A 24,124-nucleotide genomic window follows, 5' to 3' on the forward strand; every position below is an offset into this window, starting at 1 on the left:
CCACCTAACCTGCGTTTACGTGATACGTGACGTGTGCCAGTTTTTCTGCTTTAATTAAATCTTCCCTCAGGGATGTACCACTGTCTCGTAATATGCATATCTATTCCAAGGAATTTCTTCCTTCCATGTTTAGTTTCATAAACATAATTAAATTTTAAATACTGAGCTAGATATCAAAATACGTAAATTTTCACAATGGACAAGCATCGTTAAAAGTGCAATTGTTTATTAATGTTTTAAAAAAGTTTGATATATATGCAAAAAAATACCGAAAGACGTCAGAATAACCGTCGGCATAAAATTTGAAATTACCCTCATGCTTTCATCTCTTCACGGGTTAGTAGATCAAGATTAAGGATTCATAGAGCTCAAAACGTTTCGCGCTGTAGCGACGCCCGCATAAAATTCTGTCGACGACATCCCGAAGATTTCTCAGCAAACAACGCATGGGAAATGACAAAAGGGTGGGAGCGGATGAGGCGTGCAAAAATATTATCGCCGATCAGAGTTTTCGTAATTCATACGCGTTATGTTTTGTTTTTTAACTTGATCTTATGTTAAAACTTGAGATTATGATCAATTCCATGTTTTATTTGATGTTCATTCAATCGTAGGAAAATAACATAAACGCAGTGATGTTCTAAAATTGAAAATTTCCTGTCCGGATACTTAATGTTCTTGTTTTCTCTAATAATACTAGTAAAATCAAGTTGACTCTTAAGCCAAGAATATGAGAAATTAAGTCAAAATAAATGACGTGTAAGTCCTGAAAGCAATATCTTTAAACAAAGCTAATAATAAACCATCTTTCACGCCTCACTGTTAGAATTAGTAACCGTAGCTTATAACTCATTCACGTCCGTCCTCACATGAAAGGGGCTTTAATTAACACTGGGGATACATATCTGTACCTAGAAAAACAGTTTTTTGGCTTAAATTACAAAAAAGGCAAATAAACATATACATTTTTATTATAAGAAAAGCGAAATTCCTCTGAAACATCTAATAGATTGAATTTCCTTAATTTTTATGACATCTTTTAATAAATATAAAACCATTTTATGTCTATATACTTTAGTCTATTACTGTGTCTACTTACTACAGACTTTGCTGACCTGTTTATTTGACCACAGAACATTGTCGTGTCGTCACTCTGCTAACTACAATGTGAGTAACGGTGGTTACCTTAGTTCGTTACATCTCCAGAGATTGTGTCACATTTACTTTTTATTTATAATATATGTTTAATACTCTGGCACATATAATATAATACAACAAAGCTTAAACTTACTTTTTAATGGTTAATTTTCTTAATGTTTAGTTTAATAATTTAACAGCTTAACAAGCACTTGTAAGGTTTCTTCATAGAAATACACGCGATCCATTTCCAAGAATCCATAAGTAATACGATAGTTTCGTTTCGTAGAAGCTAAGTCTTATGATCTTTCATAAAGGTGAAAAAACTAACCTGAGTAATTCAGCGCCCACGTCGGCTCTAATTACGTATGAATAAAGCATGACGGTCTGCTAGGGGCGGCTCTGTTCGTTCCATTTATATCATGTATAAGACGAGGATTCAATTAACCTTTTGGCGGCGATACACGTAATACGAGCCGACTGTACGTACGGTAACAAACGCGAAGTGACAGCTCGGTGTCGCCACTAACATCTATGTACTTGAGATTACATCTTTGGATTATATCTTAACGTTAAAGTATTGAGAAACATTTGATGTAGAGGATCTTATGTAGGAGATTATAGAATTTTTGATATCCTATAGCGCCGAATTCTATTTTCTAATCTCCAATTAATACTTCAGAAACATGATTTATAAAGTTGAGTTAAGTCGTTTATTTCTTTTCCCTTTTTTAAACGAATCTTGTTTTATACCTTATAAAATAGGACTGGCAATGTATCCAGTTTTGTTTCGCCACTTAACGCTCGACGTTGGTCTTATTTGTTATTCAGCTATAAAAGTTAATTCTTCAATAAATCACGCAGTTAATCTGTCAGTTATTGTCAAATAAATGTGCGCATGCACTTTGTTCTGAACTCAACGAGAAACATTAATAGCAGAGCATATGCTAATTGCGAATCTGCCTCGAGCTTTTTGTGTCGAATCAATTGCCTGAGTTGCTATTTGAATTCGTAATTACGAGTACTGTTCACTATTTGTTTCAAATATTCGTAGAATCGTTTAATATTAACTGTACTTAGGGTCTTTCTAGTATATTGCGTGCATGTCTAATATTTCTTAAGTCTGTAACTGTAGAGCCCGCTATAACATCTTCGCACGAATGGGACGGCTCACCTGGTAATACCACGACCACATAGAAGACAGGCTTGAAGTGGGAGCAATTCAGTGTTTCGATTGATGAATGTGGTCGGAGGCACCAACCTTTTTCTTGTAAGTAAAGGATGAGAAGGGAAAATGGATTTGACGGGAGAGGAAAATATCCTGTTTCTATGCGTCACCTCCTCCGCATAAGGGTAGTCAACGCATTTGTAATTGCGGATGTCTATGGGCAGCAGTCGCCTCTCCGTATTAGCGGATTTAATTGGCCGTTAGTTTGTTTGACACCTTATAATATAAAAAAAAACTTAGACTATAACAGTCTGGTATATTAACTTTAAAACTAAATAGAAACTTTGAATCTCAAAACGGATTTAAGTCATAATAAGCGTGTATCCAACAACGGCGAGCTATTCGACCGCTGACGTCAGCTTCGTGCAGTTTTCATTTACCCCGCTAATAATTTTACAAAACTTTCCCCCGACTTCAGTTTCCGTTCTACCGCGCCTCAATCTTACCTTAATTTCACCGCCGGTTATAAACTTTTAATGCACCACTTAAACGAAACTTTTACTTGAAATGTTACCCCTTGTAATGTCCACCTTTTTTATTTTATTTGAAACAATTGGTCAGGAGATTGCAAAAAATTCAGGTTAGTATTAGGATCAAGAGATTACTTTCTTAGAGTTGTGCACAGGGATGTACGAAATAACAAAAAAGACAATTTGAATAAATATAGAAAAGTGAATATAACCTATTTTCGGAATTATTTATTGTTGTCCTACGACGTTTAAGATTTTCAATTGCAGCTGAAAGAAACATTTTCTTTCTTAAAAAGTTTAAATTCGATCAAACGTAGATTCAGCATCTCGACGTTTCCGTACAGAGAATTTTTCAAGATTGTTTTGAAACACGCTACCTGGAGCGAAGTTTTAAGAACCGTATAAACTTTTGCATTCTTTGAAAACTAAGCGTCCATACAAATCGGTGCATTTGATCTGTCTCACAAGTTTAAAACATGGAACCGGCGGCAGTATTTCATGCAACGGATTCACAATTTATACGCAATTTTATTCTATTATTGTAAAATTTTACTACTTTTAGGCGGTTTGCGTATCTACGCGCTAAAGAACATTTAATTAGATTAGATACAATATCAAAACAAAACAAATCTATAACATGAAGCTTATTGTTTCACAAATTGTAGCACTATAATGACCTGATATGAGGATTTTGATACATCGTGAGTGGGTGGATCAGTGAGATCGCCGCCTACACGACACTGTGATCCGACAGATTCTTATAAATAACCGCATTACCGAAAATAGATAAATCGATCATTGATCCTCCACCTACAAGTATGTTGATATCGAATTAAGATAATTCAAAAGTACTATTAAGACAAAGAAACCCTTGTTAATGATATAAGATCGCCTTTTGTTTATTATAAATTATTAAGGTTTCATTATTATTTAAAGACGCTTTAATATTTGTATAAAGGCATCTTGATCATCTAGTTAACAATACTATTTGTTGCATTTGTCAGTAAAAATGTTACCTTACAATGGAAATTAAGTTATTGTAAATGATTTTCCATTCGCAAAGTAATAGGTTCCTTTGTAGAACTTGAGAACTACATACATAATAAAATGTACACATGAAAGATAAAAGGGGTGACTATTTTTTCACGAACGATTGCGTTCACTCAACTCAGCAGTCACTTTTCATCTAAAATTTCCGTAGTTTTTTTTCTCTTATTTCGCTTTCGCAAACCGACCCGGCGAGGCGCGCAAACAAATCATCTTTTGTTCTGCTCGTTTTATTCTGTCTCCTTTTAAACTATTCTGCCAAAGAATCTTAATTAGGGTAGTGTGCCATCGCGACTACCGCCGGATTGCGTCCCCATTGTCTCTGAACACGGAACAAAAGATATACAAATGCTGACTGGTTAAGGTAAATACTATAATTAAACCACAACATTATCTGCATACTTGTATTTTGTGTAACTTTTTAATATTTGGTATAAAAAATACACCAGGATGTTAAAACTTGTTGGAAGTAGTTACAGATAACTCATAATATTCAGAAATATAAAAAATTATTTCAGTCACATGAAATTATGAAATGTCTAAATAAATCTGACTTACGTCTGCAATACCCTCCACTAATAAATCAGCCGCAAGTTTTAATTTTCATTGCTAATATTTTCATATAAAAACATTTTTTACGTAACTTTTACATTTTCAGACCTCAATCTCGGAATAATTTCCCCCTAAACCACTGCAAAGTTTTAATGTGCCATTTCAACGCGAATCGAGACGAACACTTTTTCCTTTCGTGTAAGAGATTTTATGTAAGACTTTGTTTTTCGTTACATATTAACTTTTCTTGGAGGCGAGTGTCACGACGTTAAATTTATAGTGGATGTTTCTTACGCCAATCTTATCAGACTGGCACATCGAATTAGAGGCGAGAACTAGAGACTGTTTCTGTCTGCCAGAAATGTTTACTACTTTACACGAGTTACACACGCTTGTAGTTAATGGGGAATATCGTGTACTATGTTCTATGATTTCCTTTTACTATCATAACTGATGGTTTTAGAAATACATTTTGTAATCATCAGAATTTTTGTTAAAAGTTTTTGGTAACAATGGTTCAAATAAACAATCTTACTAATATTATAAATGGGAAAGTTTAGATGGATGGATGTTTGTTAGAGTTTGTAGCCTAAACGGGTGGACGAAACTCGATGAAATTTGGTATAGATGTAGAGGATAGTCTGGAAGAACAGTTAGGCTACTCAATTTTGTTTTTTTTAATTCCACGCGAACGGAGTCGGCGGCGAAAGCTAGTTAATAATATGTTTTCAACTTCACTGGCATATTTTTCGCAAAGTTTTATAGCAAATGAATTGAAATGAAAATAATATTCATTTCCTTCATAAAATAGCACTAGAAAAATCTATCGCTTCAAGTCTTAGTAATACTTGATGTTGGTATTTGCCAAGTTATTATTATAATCCTATTTCTGATTGGATTTATTCCAAAAGAATTTATTTCAAATTGATATGTATTACTATTCATTATACGTAGTTGTATTTGTAAAATAATTCTTTTAATTAAAAAACATCTTCGTGTTATATTTAACGCCTTTACCGTGGAGAGATTTTAACGAGGAAAAGTAAGAAAATAAACTCTAGCGTAGCTTTTTTCTCTCATTACAAAAATGTCTGACGTCACAACTTCGGTCACAATGTGAAATTATGCTGACTCGGACTCTTTCAGCAATTTAGGTTGACTGGCGTTATATCATAAAAGGAACTTTGTAAAACGTGTTGTGGAGGTATCATAGCGTTGTGAGCATTAAAGTTTAAAGAAATAAGTGAATAAATAGTTTTAAATAAATCGATTTTAATAGGTTATCATCGACTTTGTATAATCTTGCTATTCGACAGTTAAATTAAGCTGAAAATTAAAGTTTTTTGTATTTATTCTTCGTCAAATTTTGTATATATTTATATTTTAAATTATCTAGACGTGAAAAAACGTATTTTCAAAGATAAAACCAATATAGCGCAACGAAACAAGTGTAGAGTATTTGACGTTGTTATTTTAAATAGAAAATGTAGACAGTCTGCGCTCGGAATATAAAGGGGAATATTCAAAAGCGAGTCCCGAACGAAATTGGCAAATCATTGCATTCTCAGACGCGGCTTCGGGCTGATGTTGTTGCCAACGATATTGGATGCCGGCGAAATTTTTGCCCGAAAAAAACAGCCGAATTATTAGATGAAGCGAAATCGCGGTTCAACCCTCAAAATTATATCGATTTAAATATTATCTTTACATTTTTTAGATATTTATGATAATTTTATATCAAATCGCCACAAACAATATCAAGTTAAAAGGTATATTTTTCGCAAGTTTGTAACACAAAGGTCAAGTATACAACTAATCTAAACATTAATAAAAATTAAAACGAAATGATAATATAAACTTACCATCTAGTTCATACCCCTGCGCACCCCACTGCGGCAGCTCGTGCGAGTACGCTTTAGGATCAGTTTTACTGCCTATGGAGATCTTGAGGCTTTTCCACAACTTCATTTTGACAACATATTTGTCGGAGCAACTTTACACTTCACTTAACATCGCACCACTAACTTGCACACGACACTAATCCATAAGAGTACCTGGAAATAAATAAAAAAAATTATGCAACGCACCTTGAAACACGTTAAGTTACCTGATAACTGGTAACACAAATACATTATGAACAATAATTCAATTGAAAAACAATAATATACAAACGGTTCAGACATTTCTTTTAATGCTCACAGTATTTAATTCTCCTAATAAATAGTCTAATTTTACTTTAAAAAAACTATTTGATTATGATCAATATTTAATTACAAAGCACAAGAGAATATGCTTTTTGCCTATTCAATAAGTTATCCGGTTCAGTTGTTTAAGATGTAAAAAAAAACAATGGTAGTTAAAGTCAGGACATAGAACAATGGATGGCTACGGTTACTTGCCGATGCAAATAGCTTTAGAGTCGATAAGCAATTTTTACAATGATTGGAGCGATATCCGGCGGTCGCGGGTCACTGGCTCCCATCAATACAATACTTCGTGTGAACAATGCTTTTATATGGGTTTGCAAATTATAAATTAATTTAAAGTATAATGTTATAAATATTAAATTAAATAAGGAAATTTTACTCAAGCCCATAAACTATGCAAAGATAGTTTTCCTGTAGTATTTTACAAGTATTAACAGATTTCGCGAATCATACACTTACTAATAGAATACTGACTTGCGATTTGCGAAACCACTATGTGTTCGTAGCTCCCGTAGCCCTCGTAGCTTCGTTCGTAGCCACCGGGCCGTAGCACGGACCATGAAAGCCACTCGAGTAACGCTGAATCATTCAGAACATTAAATAAACAAAGAAACTCAATAACGAGATTTTCTGTAGTTAATACGAATACGAAACATTTTGAGAAGTTATCTTTGCTTAAATGTGTCAAATCAAATTATTTACATTTGTCTTAAGGCTACATGAAGTTAATATTTAACGTACAAAATAGTTGGATTTTGTTATTTTGAAGGGTTATGAAGACTCATTGCTTTTAAAAAACTATATCGGGTCATCAGAGGTAAGTACTTTTTAATTTTAGAAGAGCTTAATAAAGTACAAAACAAAGAACTTAACAAGCTTAACATGCGCTGGTAATACTTAATGATTACGTGATGCGAAGAGCGAAGCGAAGGTCATTGAACCGTACAATGTGGGTTTCATCACGGACTTGTATGTAGCGAAAATTCTCGCATATGGGATAATCCATTCGATTACTTACGCCAATAAATCTTTACAAATTTGAAAGGGATTCCACTTTCCGTTCGAGGTGCGATTGATTTTGGATTATATTAATGAAAAGGGTCGTATTTTCAAAGGAAAATAATAAACATACAAAATAACGAAAAAAACGTGTTCAGCTTTCATCGGTCTTATTTTTCAGAATTGGAATAAATCTCTTTATTTTAAAATACCTAAAAACACTTATTTAGGTACAAGTTTACAATATAAATTTACAATAAAACTTGTAATTTCACTTGAAATAATATCTTATGGCTACTAAAGTTTAAAAAATAAATTCAACGAATTACAATATACGCTTGTCACCGTAAAGTAGGCTTCTTTATTAGCCGGTGCAGAGTGAAAAAGGGAACGAATTTAATGCTAATGAATAATGTATATCCATTTATCCTCCATTCATAACGAACGCAAAAATAACAGGGAAAAAAGCTAGGAATACTTTTTATAAGAAAAATAAAAGATTTCGGACTAGAACGGTCTTTATACGTGTTGTATAATAACCAACTTTATTGCTATACGTCAAAAAAAATTCTTTTAAAACTGTAGTTTGAAATAAGTAAAGGTGTATACCGTTTAGACATACGGTTATGTTATGAAAAGAAAAGATTTGGATTTTCTATGTTTATCCATATAAATCTATGCTAGTGTATACTAATATTAAAAAGAGGAAAGATTTGTATTATTGGATTTATGAAATAACTGAAAAACTACTGGGCCGATTTAAAATATCAATTCTCCATTAAAAAGCTACGATATCACTTAGTAAAATAGGCTAGATTATTATTATTAATTATTTACGGCTTACTCACGTGTACTTTTTTCCGGTGACGACACCGACCAGTTTCAGACCCTGCGGGGGTCCTTCTTCAGGGCGGGGGTTAAGGATGTATCACGGTCGCGCCGCGCCTCGAATTATATATTATTTTTTATTTCACGTAGACTACGTCGCGAGCATAAGCTAGTATATACGAATATTATGAAGAGGAAAGTTTTGATTTTTATATTTGCATTTCCATTCCAATAAACTATCTGCAAGATATTTCAACTAATATTAGTAAATATAATCCATATTAATTGTATTTCTCAAGTCCTTAATGCCCAGCAATCGGTTAAAATCGCTTATTAATATGAATAATTTAAACCCCTCTTCACTTGTTACGACTTAACCGTGACTGGAAGCGAGTAATGGGTTAACTGGCATCTCGTTACTGCGCGGTCAGCGGGATTACGCAACCCTTGAATAATTAATGACTTTAATACCAGATTCATATAAATTATTTAAACTGTTCATTCGCACTGATCACGAACTTCTCGATTTAAAGCAATGAAATAAATAAATTTGACTATTTGTAAGTAAATATTTTTAACGAGCTGGCGCTCGCAAATTCATTAGCGCAATTTTGTCCACCCATTACGCCATTTTAACAGTGCGGAATCAAAAAAATAGCCTATAATATGCCTATCCGTGGCAGCAAACCTCCAGTGAAAGACCAGATGAAATCGGCCCAGCCGTTTTGAAGGTGACTTCGAACAAACGCGGCTTGCGGACAGACAAACATTTTTAAATGCGATTTTCGTTGTCAGTAACATCATCATCTTCCCGAAATCTGTAATTTTTCTTTTGATTTTACAGACACTCCAATTTGTATGTGTGTGTGTATAGGTAGATAGATAGTTTGTAGACAGATAAACATTAATTACAAAAATAATTCAATAAAAATTCAGGTTAAATCGTCTGTTAGTTAGTTTTACATCAAGCAATTTTTGCTGAGTAAATTCTAGTTAAATTATTATATCTAAAAGTACAATTTGTTTTCAATAACAGTGGTAAAATCTAAGGCTTTCGACACACTAGAGTTGTTAAAGTGTATACCATACTCTTAACGTTTAACATGTTGAGGGATGCTGAGAATGGCGTGTCCTGACATCGAACATCAAAGCGAAGTACGTTGTTGCGGACATGTCGATAGTCAAGTATCAAACGATACAACTTTGTTAAGCAAAACCCTTTATAATGTCAACTTAACGCGTGTCGACCACAGTTTACAAAGTTTACGACACACTTGTAAAAAAAATGGTTAGTAAATGGTAGTAAATAGAAGAAAAGCAAAGTTTATTTGAATACCATGAGAATAAAATACAATAGGAATAACTACTACGTTCTATGTATTAAGCAGTCAAAAAACATTTACACAGCGACTAAAGTTTTGATGTAATTAATATTATAAATTCTTTGTTATTCAAAGTGTGTATAATTTAATTTCGTCGTATACTCTAGATGACATTTTAGATTAGCTGAGCTAAGTCCCTACGGAATTAACATTAATTATCAGTCATTAATTAATCACACAGCGGTCCTTTCCAAATGGGCGAGTACGTCGAATGAGACACGAAGCTTGCAAAATTCATGAAAATTAATTACAACGACATCCTTGAGGTATTAAGGACCCAAAATAATTATAGCTTCACAGACCTCTGGGTTATACTGTGCCATTTGCGAACGGATTATCTACCTTTCTTAATTTTATGCAAAATTTATTCTTTAACTAATTATCCATTTAATTAATTAGATTACATTTAATACTTTTTTAATTAAGGTTACATTGGAAGACACATTAACTAGCTTTCCATGTTTTTGTCCTCTTTGTTAATTAATTTAAGAACGTTATTTTTTTTACTTTAGTGTATTCTATTTACATCTTACGAAATTATTAAGTCTATTTTTAATAAATAAATATATAATGTATTTTATTGTTCAAACCTCGAGTTACAGCAGGAAATGGGCTAAATAGAATTTATTAAACAAAACACAAACAAAATTGCTAACTCGACAAAAGGTAGGCGAGGCTTTTCGCTTTCAGGATCTCTTTGAAATGTAGCGCGAGTTAAACGACTTTTCATTGACTGTATAAGCTTCGGTTAAACGAAAGCCTTTGTTTTAATTAAATCGAGTTTAACTTGAATACCCTTAAATTATTTTGTTAATGTCTTAGACTTTATCGTGTGAAGATTTTCTAACCTAACGTCGAAGTAATACTGTGTTTTAAATTAATTTTTGATGAGATCGTAGCTTGTATGTCGAGGATACAATTTGAGAAATCCAACTTTAATATTCTGAAATAATTAAGGTTTGAAGGCAGACGGAGAAGTTTCCGGAAACTCTTGCATCATAATTAGCTCGTAACCTCACAGGTGCGATCCGAATTTAAACCATAAACTCTGCAGCTCTCAAAGTTAAAATCTTTAAGATGATAAAGTACCTCTATAGTACGTTACTAATTTCTATCCAAATTAAAAACAATCCGCTTTGAATCAGAGTTCAAAGATACTACAAGGTTCAGTGGCAACGTTAGCTCTATAAATAAAATCTATATTTAGTGTGAAGCGCATCTCGCCTTGTCCCGTGTCTCCGGACAACAAGAATATGACGCGACACATTCCTCCTTCCTCACTTCAAGAGCAGTGTTTTAACTGTTTACATCTCGTACGTAGTCTTCTGCTCTCATACAGAATGACACCTAAAAATGCAATAAAGCAAACTGAGTTAAAAACAATAAACCCATCAAAATTACTCTAATAGTTGAATATACTCGAAAACATCTCAATATTTGACAATGAAAAAATTATAACTAACTATTTATACTTGTTTTTCAATACATTTTTCGATTTTTATTACTCATGTCCACTCTGTGTTCTGATGCAATATAATTCTATGACACTACGGGGCAGATGACTCAAATGACAACTCATAGGTGAAAATCCGTTACGTCGTTTAGATTCTAGGCAGTGACGAAGAAATTTACAACCACATAATTGAAAAAAAATCAGAAGCTTAATTGAAATTTCACATTAAGAAATATCGCTTTTATACGTCACATTTAACCTAAAATATGGTCTTCGTTATGAAGCTGAGTAATCAATACGGTGCGTCTCCCTTCAACTCTTGACGCTTTAATTATAAAACCTACTTACAAAGTTATGAACTTGAAAAGGGGTTATAATTTTCTTTGAACTTCCTCTTGGTTTGAACAATTCCAAGACGCGAGGAATATTGAAGTCTTCTGCTAATAAAGTCAATCTATTAAAGAAGATGATACCTATTCTATTGAAATAACTTAAGCTATTATTATAAACTAGCTATTGTCTGCAGCTCCGTTCGCGTGCAAGAAAAAAAAACAAAGTGTCCTATGTGATCTTCCAGACCAACCCTATGTTTATACCAAATTTAATCCGTTCAGCCGTTTAGGCTACAAAATCTAACAAACATCCATCCATTTAAACCTTTGCATTTATAATATTAGTATGATTATCTATACTACTGTAATATTGATAACATGAATATTTATACAATTGTATTTGTTTAGTTGGTTTTATTGTCTTTTTAACTGCACTAATTAATGACAATAAAAGATGGACAAAAACACGTAAAAAAGTGTAAACAACTAGTATTGTGTTGATTAACAATTACAAATAAAAGTGTGTTTATTTATGGTTCGCGTCTCGAAATAGCAGCGATTTCCGTTTTACGAGATGTGAGTGGGCGCGTTCTCTGTCTTATTGTTGCTCTGTTGCACAGATAAACAATTCCACACTTATTCTGAGAATTAAATGAAACGAATCAGCGGATTTATAATGTTAATAAAATTTATTAAAAAATAAACTAAACTGTATATAGCTCTGTATAAAGTTATGTTTTGTTTAACTTATTGTTGTTATATTTTAGTTTTTACATTTTGAATTTATTCACTTCATTGTAAACATTTGGCACATTACAGAGGGAGCGTCTGTCTTGATCTGACGATATACATGTCTTGTATCTACGTTAAAAGGAAAATAGCGTGTGCCAAGAAATTACATACAAACATGTCATAATAATAGTTTCCACTAATCTAAACAAATTTTATTCAATTGAGATCAAATAAAAATGTTAACTAACGTTGCTACATGTATAACTTAATCTTTGATTTACAAATTGATTAAACAGCAGTGTAATAATTTTATGTCAAGGTTAACTAACGTTACAGACTGTATAATTTAACAGAGAAATCATTACTTCATGTGGTAAGATTACGTAAGTTATATGAACAGCTAACAATACGTTAGATAAAGAGTAATTGCTGTGGTACATATTTATGAAGCTTAATTGATATCATAGTAACACTAGCTGTTCTCGTGCGGCTTCATCTGCGTCACATTATTAAAACTTTATTTTACATTTATTAAATTCTCTTGTAAATGTCAGAATTACAGTTACCATAATAACCTTACTTTCTTAATATTGGCAGTTTGTAGTTTATGGGAATTTTTCAACATGAAGATTTTTTTTCAATTGATTTACCCCCTAAGTTTAGAAGCGTGAAAATAGCCTTAAAGTGTTGTAAGTATAGGGTTCTTTATTAAAGAGAGTATTATTCAAAAATATGCTCTGATTGTTGACATCCTACGCCACGAAGTAGTATATGTTTACGCTTTATTATATTAGTATAGATGTCGCTTACATTACCTTATAAAATTTTACATGATTAGTTACGGTCATAGAAATCATAAGCAGTTATAATTAACTCTTTTATTAATTATAAACAGTCTCTTGTTCTTCCTTTCTTACCTAGTCAGGATACCATCTTAATCTTTTGAAAACAAAAGTCACATTTTATCTTAACAAAAATAGAAACCATCTTTCGTTTGCAAGACTTAAAACATAAGAATCTTATTATCTACCTCATAGACTCATTTAAATTATATAGTGTTTGGTTTTACATATATTTTACTTTGCCCTATGACATTAAATTGCTTGTACTGAATTGTATCCGTTTGTCCGAACACAATCGAGCTGTTTATGAAGCTTGCTGTTTGATTAGACAATTGAACCTGGCTGTAAGCCAACTGTTCATTAATAATGACGTTTGTAACTAAGTCTTAAATTACAATAAATTCAAATACGAATTGCGATGAATGAATCAGTTTTAGAGCGTACACACTCTAAAATAAACTATCTTACAAGTGTTGCTTTGATTCCTACGAGCTTATATGGACGCACACTACTCGATTTTAGTTGTGCAACTAAACAGTTGAATTGGCTGCAAAACAATTGACAATCGCACAATAGTTGTGCGATTGTTTTGTCAAAGATGTGCGCCCGCTCTCTTAAGAGTATCGAATGGTTAACAATTTAAGTATCAAGAGCGATCGAAACGTTAAGTTTCGTAACATTATACTATTAAGGTCCCCAGTCTAATTATCTTTATTGTACGAAAGTCTCCAGGCTGTGTTTCAGTCAGCGCCTTAAAGTCTAAACTAATTGATCTTTTTTCGTGGATTATGGTAATTTGCTTTAAGAAAGTTTTGCTTATTTATTACCATCAAAAAGAGAACTGATCAGAATATTAAAGTGGATTTTATATTTAGCAAATATTAAGCTTGGCCAGTCAGTCAAGTTAAACTTTACTTAATAAAGTTGCTTCGTTCAGAGTAAAAACCTAATTTGTGAAGTTTCAGTTAAAGCTTTATAGAAATTTGTGTCAATAATAATAAACAGAAAATCTCTGCTAAAGTTAATTTTAGGATGTATTTTTTTCCAGGGATTTGCTTGATAAAATTATCAACATTTGTATGAAGACTGGAGACAGTGTGATAATGAGCATAAACGGTCCTTTTCCCTCCAACAATGAAATTGCCTGTATTTTGTTTGCTTGAGAACAAAGGACATGAAAAGGTCGCATTAAGGTTATTCGCAAATAAGACGAGCGCCGAAAATATATTCTCGCATTTGACCGTGATAGTAATCTTGTATCACAATAAATTTCTTCTTAAATTTAGACTTTTCCCGGATTAATATTCAATTGGTTGAGACACTCTTCAAATCGTAGATTATTCAGCGCTTAAAAGACGAAATTTCTAACAAATATTATCTACTTTTTAAATTTTAACATCTATTTGTCTTTTCATTAAAGTTTTAAACAAAATTTTCACATATATGTTTACCGAAATTCAGTTACAGATTTCATGAATTTAACAAACCCTTCAGTACTGTAAGCTCCCAGCTTAAGTCCGCTTCCATTAAACGTTTCTATAAGACTAAATTTCAGAATACCCAATGCTTTAGAACAAAGCTTCTCAACCCTTCCTTGCATTTACTAACACTTACCGGACCTGTGTCCCTCGTCACATCTATTTTTATCACGATCGTCGTCGTGTCACTTTCTAATACATAATCATTATCCACTTAGAAATGTCGCCCTCCCACTAAGCGGTGGATTTAGTATTATTTATTAGATATGAGTGAAACTAACATGCATGTGGTTTTTGAAAGCTTTTAATTTGTTCCTTTAAAGGAATTTTATAAAAGAACCATAGTATGTATTTCTACACCTATACTAATATTATACAGAGGAAATATTTGTATCTTTGTATATATTGAAATAACTCAAATACTACTGGGCTGATTAAAAAAAACCTTTCACCAGGAAATAGCTATATTATCAGTGAGTAACAAAATTATTACAATTTTTATTTCCCCGCAGACGAAGACACGAGCAACAGCTAGTTTAAATTAATATAACTGGATATGAAAATTGTTAAATTTTCATTATAAATTATGTTGTTAGGATCAGCAATAAAATGAAAGCGATTTAATACTATAATATGAATTAGGGAAAATAGTACACAGTTAACTGTAAAGGTGCGTCACGTTTTAAAAAACTAAAAGGACAGACAGAAAGCATACTTTATGTACACACACAGATAATAAATCCGATCTGTCAACATAAATATGTAACATAACAGCTTTATAATGAGCAAAGGATGGCAAGCGTAAGCATCTGTGGAATAAAATCCCTTTATAAAAACTTTCCTTTCAACGAAACCGTGTTTTTTTCTGTATCTACGCGAGCGGGGAGAGCGGGCGATGTTGGTACACGGAGCGTTTACAAAATGCTCGGAAATCGCGGGACAAATGGTGTTTCATTATTTTGACACGCTCAACTCTCCCAACATCCCCTTTACTCTCAGTTAGCAGGATTAACTTGTCTTGCGCTTGTTAAGGTGTTATTAAAGAATTATTTAGTAATTTAATTACATCATGGAATCGTTTTTTAAATTATAAAGTCCTATTAAAAATATCAAAATAATTTATCACGATTACGAAAATTCTGTACGTCCTAAAAACAAATTACAATCTGCTTTCTAATGTTTGTGGAGGTTTCATTATTTTATTTATAGTTGCATAACAGTTAAACGTTGCAAAAAAGACTAGGTATCACCCGCGACCCCGTCTGTTTGAGATTTAATAAAAACAAAAGAAAGTAACCTATGTGTTCCAGACTATGCTCTACATCTATGCCAAATTTCATCGAGTTCTGTTAAACAGTCTTGAGTCTAAACTCCAACAAACATCCATCCATCTATTCGCATTTATAATAATAGTAAGAGAAAGATTTAGTTAAGAAGCATAAAAACATAGAAATATTAAAACTACATCGTAAATACCGCAATACGACGGGAATGAATGATCGAAATCTGTTCATCTCGTAATGAAAATGATCAGTCGTTGTTACCCTAATAATAGATAATTGATGGGGGTCCGGCCCGACTGACTCCGACCGGGTCCGAACGACCCCGACTGGCTCCGACCGGCTTGGCTGCTAGACGCTTTAGTAATTCTCAGTAGAAATTAGATCAGACATTTGTACCGACTTTGGGTATTAGACGATTATTTCTAAGAGTGGTTATAAATCACTTTACAATAAATTTATTGCCTAACAATTGTTTTGTCTTTGAGTAAAAAAAATGTTTTGTAAACAAGTTAATCGAAACATTACTTCAACAGTTGTACAAGCTTATATCTAGTCACTTTTTCTGTCTATTTTAGTATTTTAAATAGATAGAAAAAGTAGTATAAATTGTAAATGAGAAAGCTTAGATGGATGTTTGTTAGAATTTGTAACCTAAGCTGCTGATCGGATCTCGATGAAATTTGGCATAAACGTAGAGGACAATCTAGAACAACACATAGGCCATTAACTTTAGTTTTTTTTTAATCTCACACGAAAGAAGTCGCGGGCGTAGCTAGTATCTACATAATGTGAACAGGAAAGTATAAGCAGGAAAGATTTCACTAATATTCCGTCAGGATTACGTCAGTAATCAGGGAATTAGGGAACGGAATACGGTGCGCAACAAGAGAGCCTGGCCTTTTGGAATCAATTCCTACAATACCCAGATTATTGTGATTGATTAAAGCCACTCTTATCATTAATGATATCAAGATATGATACAGGATAAAGTATAGAAACTCATTCATTTGTAGATTTTCTAAGCATTACTTCATTTAGTTTAGAAATGAACGTTTTATTAGAATGTAAGGAATGTTTTTAAGTCTATACAAGAATTACATGCATCTTTTTTGTTTTTGAACCAGAACAATAATGGCTTATAAACATAGAAATGACACAGGCTTGCGTTCATTTTATGAAATAAAAAGCAAAGAAGTAGTTAGTTAATATTTTTTTATAACTAATAAGAGGTGGCAACGAACAAGCGGCCATCTGAATCTTCAAAAATGGCGAAGCGACCGCTGCCCATAGACATTTACCGCAATTACAGATGCGATGCCCACCCTTATCTACGGAGGAGAAGACGAATATAAAAAGCATATTCCCTTCTTTATGTATCTCCTCTATCGTCAAATACACTATCCCTTTCCATGCTTTCCATAAGGAAAAGAAAAGGGTGCAGAGGAATGGACTTTAATTAAGTCTCCGGCGCCACACTCGTTAAACGAAACGCGGAATTGCTCCCACTTCACACCTGCCTTCGGTGTGGTCGTGGTATTTCACCGGGCGAGCCGTCCCACTCGAAGATGTTAGAGCGGGCTCCACCACTATTAATATATTCTATGAAGTTATAATATTGCATTTATAGACACTTTAATTAAATGCGGCTTTACTAATGACCTACCATATATCAGTGGCCCACATCTCAATTGCGTCCATTGATTGAATAGGGGTCAATTGTTTGATATCTAATAAAATTATATTAACGCTTTCACACAATTTTCTCCATTATTACCAAGTAATAAAGTGTAAAATTCGATAAAGATTTTATCCCTTAGATCGTAGATTATTATAGTGTTGACATTGCAAGGGTTAATATTAAAATCTTTAGTATACTTAAATGTGTTTAGTTAGTAATAGACACTTAGATTTTATTGATAGAGGCAACATTATTATAGTAATAGTCGGTCATAATTATTATGATGTGATTTTTATTATCATTTACAATAATGCCTTGTAATGCGTCTGTTAATAAAGTCGTTTTATGTTGTATACACAAGACGCCTAGACCATTGTCTAGCATTGTGGAAAAAAGACAATACGCGAACACCATACATACACATATGAATGTTTAGTATTAAAATAAACTTTTGTTGTAATGGATTGTTGTTACAATTATTCAGTATAATAAAATCGTAATAAAGATCTTTAGCGATGCAATTTAACTATTAATTTCGTTAGATGTACATACATTTTGCTTAACACATGTTTTGGAAACATTTTAACATTGTATAGAATGGAGGAATCCTAAATCCCATACCCAGGACGCGCTCTTTGTTTTATTGGACAAAGCTCTAGCCGGAGCGCGGACAGGTGCTTGTTCCATTCTATTTGATGATTAATATTCACATTTATAAGATATGAAATACCGAATTTCATATGCTTACAATCTCTATATTAATCATACCATAATCTATAGATCTTTTGAACAGATATTAGAAAGTCAGCAAACACATGGCATTAATTGTTAGTTGTTTCGAGAACATTCTCTTAGGCCATTGCACTCATGACTATGATTAGCATTAATCTTAAGTACTGTTATACCTTGATATAACCTATATCTAACTGTCTTGTTCGTATGTCTAAATGAAATTCAAAGATACCAGTCTTAGGTTTAAATTATGTCTCCCTTTTCCGAGTACCAGCTCATCTCTATTAATATTTATCTCTTTGTTATCTGTTCAGAGAACTTTAACACATAATCTACAAGTATCTGAAGTCTTTGACAACAGTGGTAACCTGAGAAATATGTCCGTTGACAGAAAGCCGGACGTGATATTTATCAAAGATTAGCATTACTTTGTTTAGATTGTACTTTAATAAGAAAGGTGACACGACCTAGTCTATACCACGGACACATTGTTAATGTAAAATTGAATACAACCAGTTTTGTTATAAAATTGTTCAAAGCTTAATATTTGGTAACCGCAATGGAATACCAAAACTGTGTGTTTTATCGTCACATTGTTGGCAAATGTTAAAATTGGGGGAGATTATTTGGAAATTAAATTAGAAGTTATAAACGGGAAGGGTATGGATATGACAGAAAAGATATGAGTATACATATCTAGTGTAAAATAACTTTTACACCAAAAAAATCAGGAGCAATATTTTTCTTATTATCATAATAATAAGCCAGCGGCGGCAATAAACAAATTCGCAAAGAAAGCAATAAAGTTAAGTGTCGTTGTAAAATTAAAGTGGCACAGATAAAATAAAATTTATTGCCGTTTAAGAACAACGTTGAAGCAGACAATATCCGCAGCTGGTTCTGATTCTCCGATCGGCCGATAGATGTCGTTTACTAAATGGCGTCTGGCAATTTTAGTATTGGAGTGCTTCGTCGCTCGTCGTTGGGACTTGCTGAATCATAATTGAGTGTATTTGACAGACTTTTTTACTATCCTTTTGTGGTACAACATCACAACGTCTATTCTTTCAAACAGAACCGAATTCTGATCAAAATATTACTTATCAATTAATAATAATAGGTGTTATTATTTCCTAAACAAATTCTTTTACAATGATCTCGTCATAAATTCTTAAAAATCATTATCTTAAATTACATTACAATTTGTCTACTTAGTGTTAGTCTTAATAAGTTTAAACACTAAATTTTGGCGTTAGCAATCATGACAATTATCTCAACATTTTGCAAGTAATTAATTCTCGGCTTGCGCTGTATGGCGCAGCTGTACACACAAAGATATCTGAGTAGTTTTACTTGGATCCTAGCGCTTTTACTGGCGTATAATTGAGTCGCTGAAATACAATTCTCTTTCACATCATTTATGTCTATGTTAAATTGAATGTAAGGACCAATTGGTTTTTATTAACCTAACAAGATATCTCTAAGAAAGTTCATTTTTGTCGTTGATTTTAGAATAGTCATAATTTTTTATAGCATTTCACAAGTGTGGATAAAATACATACAAAAAGAGAGAATATAAAAATGTTCCAGGAAATATAATTACTGCGATTTGCGACAATCAGCGGCAGTTCAAAGAAGTTATAAAAATAAACAGTCGTCGCGGCGTCACATGTTGGGAATGAGACGCAGTCATTACCGCTCCCCCTGTCCCTTTCACTCCTACTGATTTGCTTTGTTCAAATGTAAAGTAAAACACCTCGGAGACCGGCTGTAACAATTTTATTTCAGGAAACGATAACATAAAAAATATAGAATATTCTCATTTTTATTTTTGTTACATACACTATTTACAATCTGTATTTTTGTCAAAAAAGGCAAAGTTAACATTACTAATTCATTTTAGTCATTATTAATGTTTAGACGATTTCCAGAATGTCTGATTTAAGATTTAAACCGTAACACACGGATTTGTACATCATGGAGAACGGATTATTTTCGCAGAGACGCAATATAATTAGTGTAGGCAGATGTGATTTGTCATACCGCGGTGTGACGGTTGACGACTGGCAATACATCCGGCCCGCGGAAAATATCTTCACATCGGTACTAATGTAATAAATAAACACACAATACTTTGTGGCATACGATTTCAGCAAGCACAGCATATTTTTGAGTAATTCCTTCTTTAATAAAAAGTCCTACACCACGCTTTAGGCTATATGTTTTCACGCTATTAAACTTAGGGTATAAATAAATTGGATAAAAACCCTAATGTAGGAAAGGGACCATAAGCTACAAGCTACCAACATCAAGGAAGTAAGATTACCATGGATTGTCATCATGTCATTTTGACATTTGCAATTGATGATTTGACAAATGTAAACAATAACATAAAAGTTTCATAAATTCATGCGGATGAATCCGCACGGGGACAGCTAGTTTACAATATTTATAATTTCACATCAATAATTAATCTTAGAGATCGATCTAATAACAATTTTAGTGTATACAATATATTTTGGTCTAAATATTACACATTTCTTTTTATTAAATCCTGTTAATCTTTTCAATGAAAATGTAATTTCCGCTCTGAAGCGGGATTAAATATAATTAGTTCTAATATTTCAAATTCTCTTCGGATATCTTCATTATTTATGCTTTTTCAAGGCAAACAGGAAACGTAAACAACGCATTAGACACGCTTTTAGCGTTTACACAACTTATCATAAATATGCTCAGTTGATTAAAATATTTTGCTTTTATGAAAATTTATAAAAGCATTTTCAATGTTTGTTTACTGCGCGAAAGCAGAAAATGACATTCTGTGAGGAAATATGGACATTCTTACAACTTAAAAAATGCACTAAAAACAAAACAAAATACACCAAAAACAAAATATTCTCAAAAAAACAGTACACTAAAAAGTAACGAAATAATTCCTTGAAAATAGTAAACCTACCTTATTGTAAGTGTTATGTCTATATTGTACAATTATTTTTATTTATTTCTTGATTTTTAGTGAATCTAAACATTGCAGTATGATAATCACTAGCTTTCAAACAAAGAATGAGTTATCTAAATCGATTGTATAAGAAATTAAGTAAAGATCTAATACATCGTTGCGATCATTCACTCATAATTCTGCACAGCCGCGCGCCGCTGTTGCCCGTGAGTTTTAATATTTTGATAACTTCTAGAATCTTTGTCAGAATTACATACTGTGAAAGGCAATTATGATCTACATTTAATACTCTACCGTGAAAACATATTTATTTGGATAAGGATTCATACGAAATAAGAATAAAAGCGTTTTAAGAAAGTCGATTGCATTTATTTGACGGTTTTCGCGAAACAAACGGTTATTGTGCGACAACCTTAAGAGATAGATATATGCTATCACAGACTTTAATGTAGCTAATTGAAAGAGCTACAATTCTTTCATACATCATTTTTATGTAGGTCTTATAGTTTAGGCTACGTAAGCCAAGAAAGAAAACTTTGATACAATTTGGTATTTTTTTCTGCGACTCGTAAATTGCTAATTATGATATCTCCTAAACTATTGATCGGAATTATATAGTTCCAAGGGCATTTATTATCTACATTAAATTCTCTTGATGATAGACACATTTATTTGGATAAGGATTCATACCGAACACGAGTAATAGCGTTGAAAGTTGGGTGTAGATTTCGAGCGATATTTTGATGAAAAAAGTGGTTATTGTGCGACAACCTTAATAGATAGATATATGCTATCGCGGACTTTTATTTAGCAAATTTAATGGGCTACAATTCTTCCATACATCATTTTTATGTAAGTCTTATAGTTTAGGCTACGTAAGCAAAGAAAGCAAAAATGACCCGAAATTTCGTCGCGCGATTTTGAGCTAAACTATTTAACTACGTCGTAGTCTTAGACTCCAAAAATTAAACAAAAAAATGGGACCCACCTGCAAGCATTACCTTTCGGATAAAAAAAGAATTATCCAAATCGGTCCACTAGCGGCGGAGTTATGCCGTAACACACATAAAAAAAAAAAAAAAAAAAAAAAAAAAAAAAAAAATAAATATACCGACGAATTGAATACCTCCTTCTTTTGGGAAGTCGGTCAAAAAATAGGCCAATCAATATTCCTAAAGACAATTGTACCAGTTGAATTAACTACATAACAAATGAATAATGAAATTAATTCTAAAATGCAAGAGATTGGATGGATGGTTGTATGTATTTTACTACGTTTCTCTATCTTATATCTGTTATTTGTTAAGTTTTTTTAACAAAGTCACGGGCAATTGCTAGTATTTTAAAATTGATGTCTTTCATTATCACATTAAACTGTTACATTAAAACAACCTAACTTTATTTCCCTTGGAATAAATAATCCATTCAAGTCGTGCGTTTATCGAGATTTGGCAGATTCAATATCTTATGAGAGTAAATCCTTGAAATGAAGAGAACGCACGCGGTATGCGTTATTCATGAAGTGTTGCCAACATTTAGATAAACGGAGTGTTGCTACGTTCAGCATAAAAAGGTGTAAGAAACTATACTGAAAGTACTTCGATTAGTGTATACTAGAGAATAGAGTAGAATTAAGATTACAGAAATACAGTAGGTTAGATAACAATTTCTTTAATGTAGACCTCTCTTACTAAATCTAATAAACTTTAATGTTTGATTTACGTCTCTGAGTTCGTTAGTATCAACATTATTTACACATTCTTGCGATTCTTCTACTTGAAGTATTTATTTTGAAAGTGCATCGACGATAGATCAAGTTAATGAAGTGTAAACCCGGACCGTCCGGCAGGGGGCGGTATCGCGGTCCGGTCGCCGCTCAATTTGTCCGGATTAAGAATTTACGACGTATCTCTGAACCGGACCCGACTCAAAAAAAATATGTAAAGCCAAATTGAGTTGCAAGCCCTATTTATTTGCGGTACGAACCCAAAGATGGATTTCTTACAATTATCGTAAAGGTTTATGTTGACTGGGGTCGGACTTGGGACCGATACCGCCAAAGGACCTTCGACGATTTATTTTCTTTTGTAAATTGATAAATCGCAATTTTGTTATGAATGAATGTAATGAAATATCTATAAAAACTGTAAACTATCGAGTAAACAGTTTTTTCTTTGTAACACTAGCTTTCGCTCGCGAATCCGTCCGTCGGAATTAAGGTACCGAGTATCAGATATGCGAGGAGTGTAACAATGTGCCTTTAATTATCTATCTATACCCTTGTTCATTAAAATGAATCCTATCTTTATATTGTTAAATTAACACCAACTAAATCCTCGGCCAATGATTTATCTCACGGTTTGCAAATTTGTGAATTACACGGCCCGACGTTCTCTTCCCGGAGGGAATCATATGAAATATGATCATTTTGTATTACAGAACAAAAATTATAAAGCCTTTATACAGAAATTGTTATTGAATTTCTGATTCAAATATCGAAACATTATTAAAATGGAACGTTGTTCGAATACTTCCAAGTAAGTAGGTACATCTTACTAATCTTACTATCTTACTATCTTACTAATATTATAAATGAAAAAGTTTAGATGGATGGATGGATAGATGGATGAATGGATGGATGTTTGTTAGCGTTTGTAGCCTAAACGGCTGAACGGATCTCCATGAAATTTGGCACAGGTTTAGAGCATAGTCTGGAAGAACACATAGGCTACTTTTTATCCCTGGAATAGTTACGGTTCCCGTGGGATTCATTAATTTAGTT

At 32.8% G+C, this 24,124-nt stretch overlaps 1 protein-coding gene across 3 annotated transcripts in view; it reads right to left on the reverse strand.

The window, feature by feature from the left end:
* The window catches only part of LOC106100211 (glutamate receptor-interacting protein 2), a 128,434-nt gene that overhangs the window by 79,635 nt on the left and 24,675 nt on the right, over positions 1–24,124 (reverse strand). For all 3 annotated transcript variants that reach the window (XM_013278988.1, XM_013278989.1, XM_013278987.1), the window contains exon 2: positions 6,297–6,488. In XM_013278988.1, coding sequence (XP_013134442.1) covers positions 6,297–6,402 — 106 coding nt within the window. In that variant the 5' untranslated portion in view covers positions 6,403–6,488. The remainder of the gene's footprint in view (positions 1–6,296; positions 6,489–24,124) is intronic.

This window comes from Papilio polytes, unplaced genomic scaffold, assembly GCF_000836215.1.
Source record: "Papilio polytes unplaced genomic scaffold, Ppol_1.0 DF824069.1, whole genome shotgun sequence".
NCBI lineage: Eukaryota > Metazoa > Arthropoda > Insecta > Lepidoptera > Papilionidae > Papilio > Papilio polytes.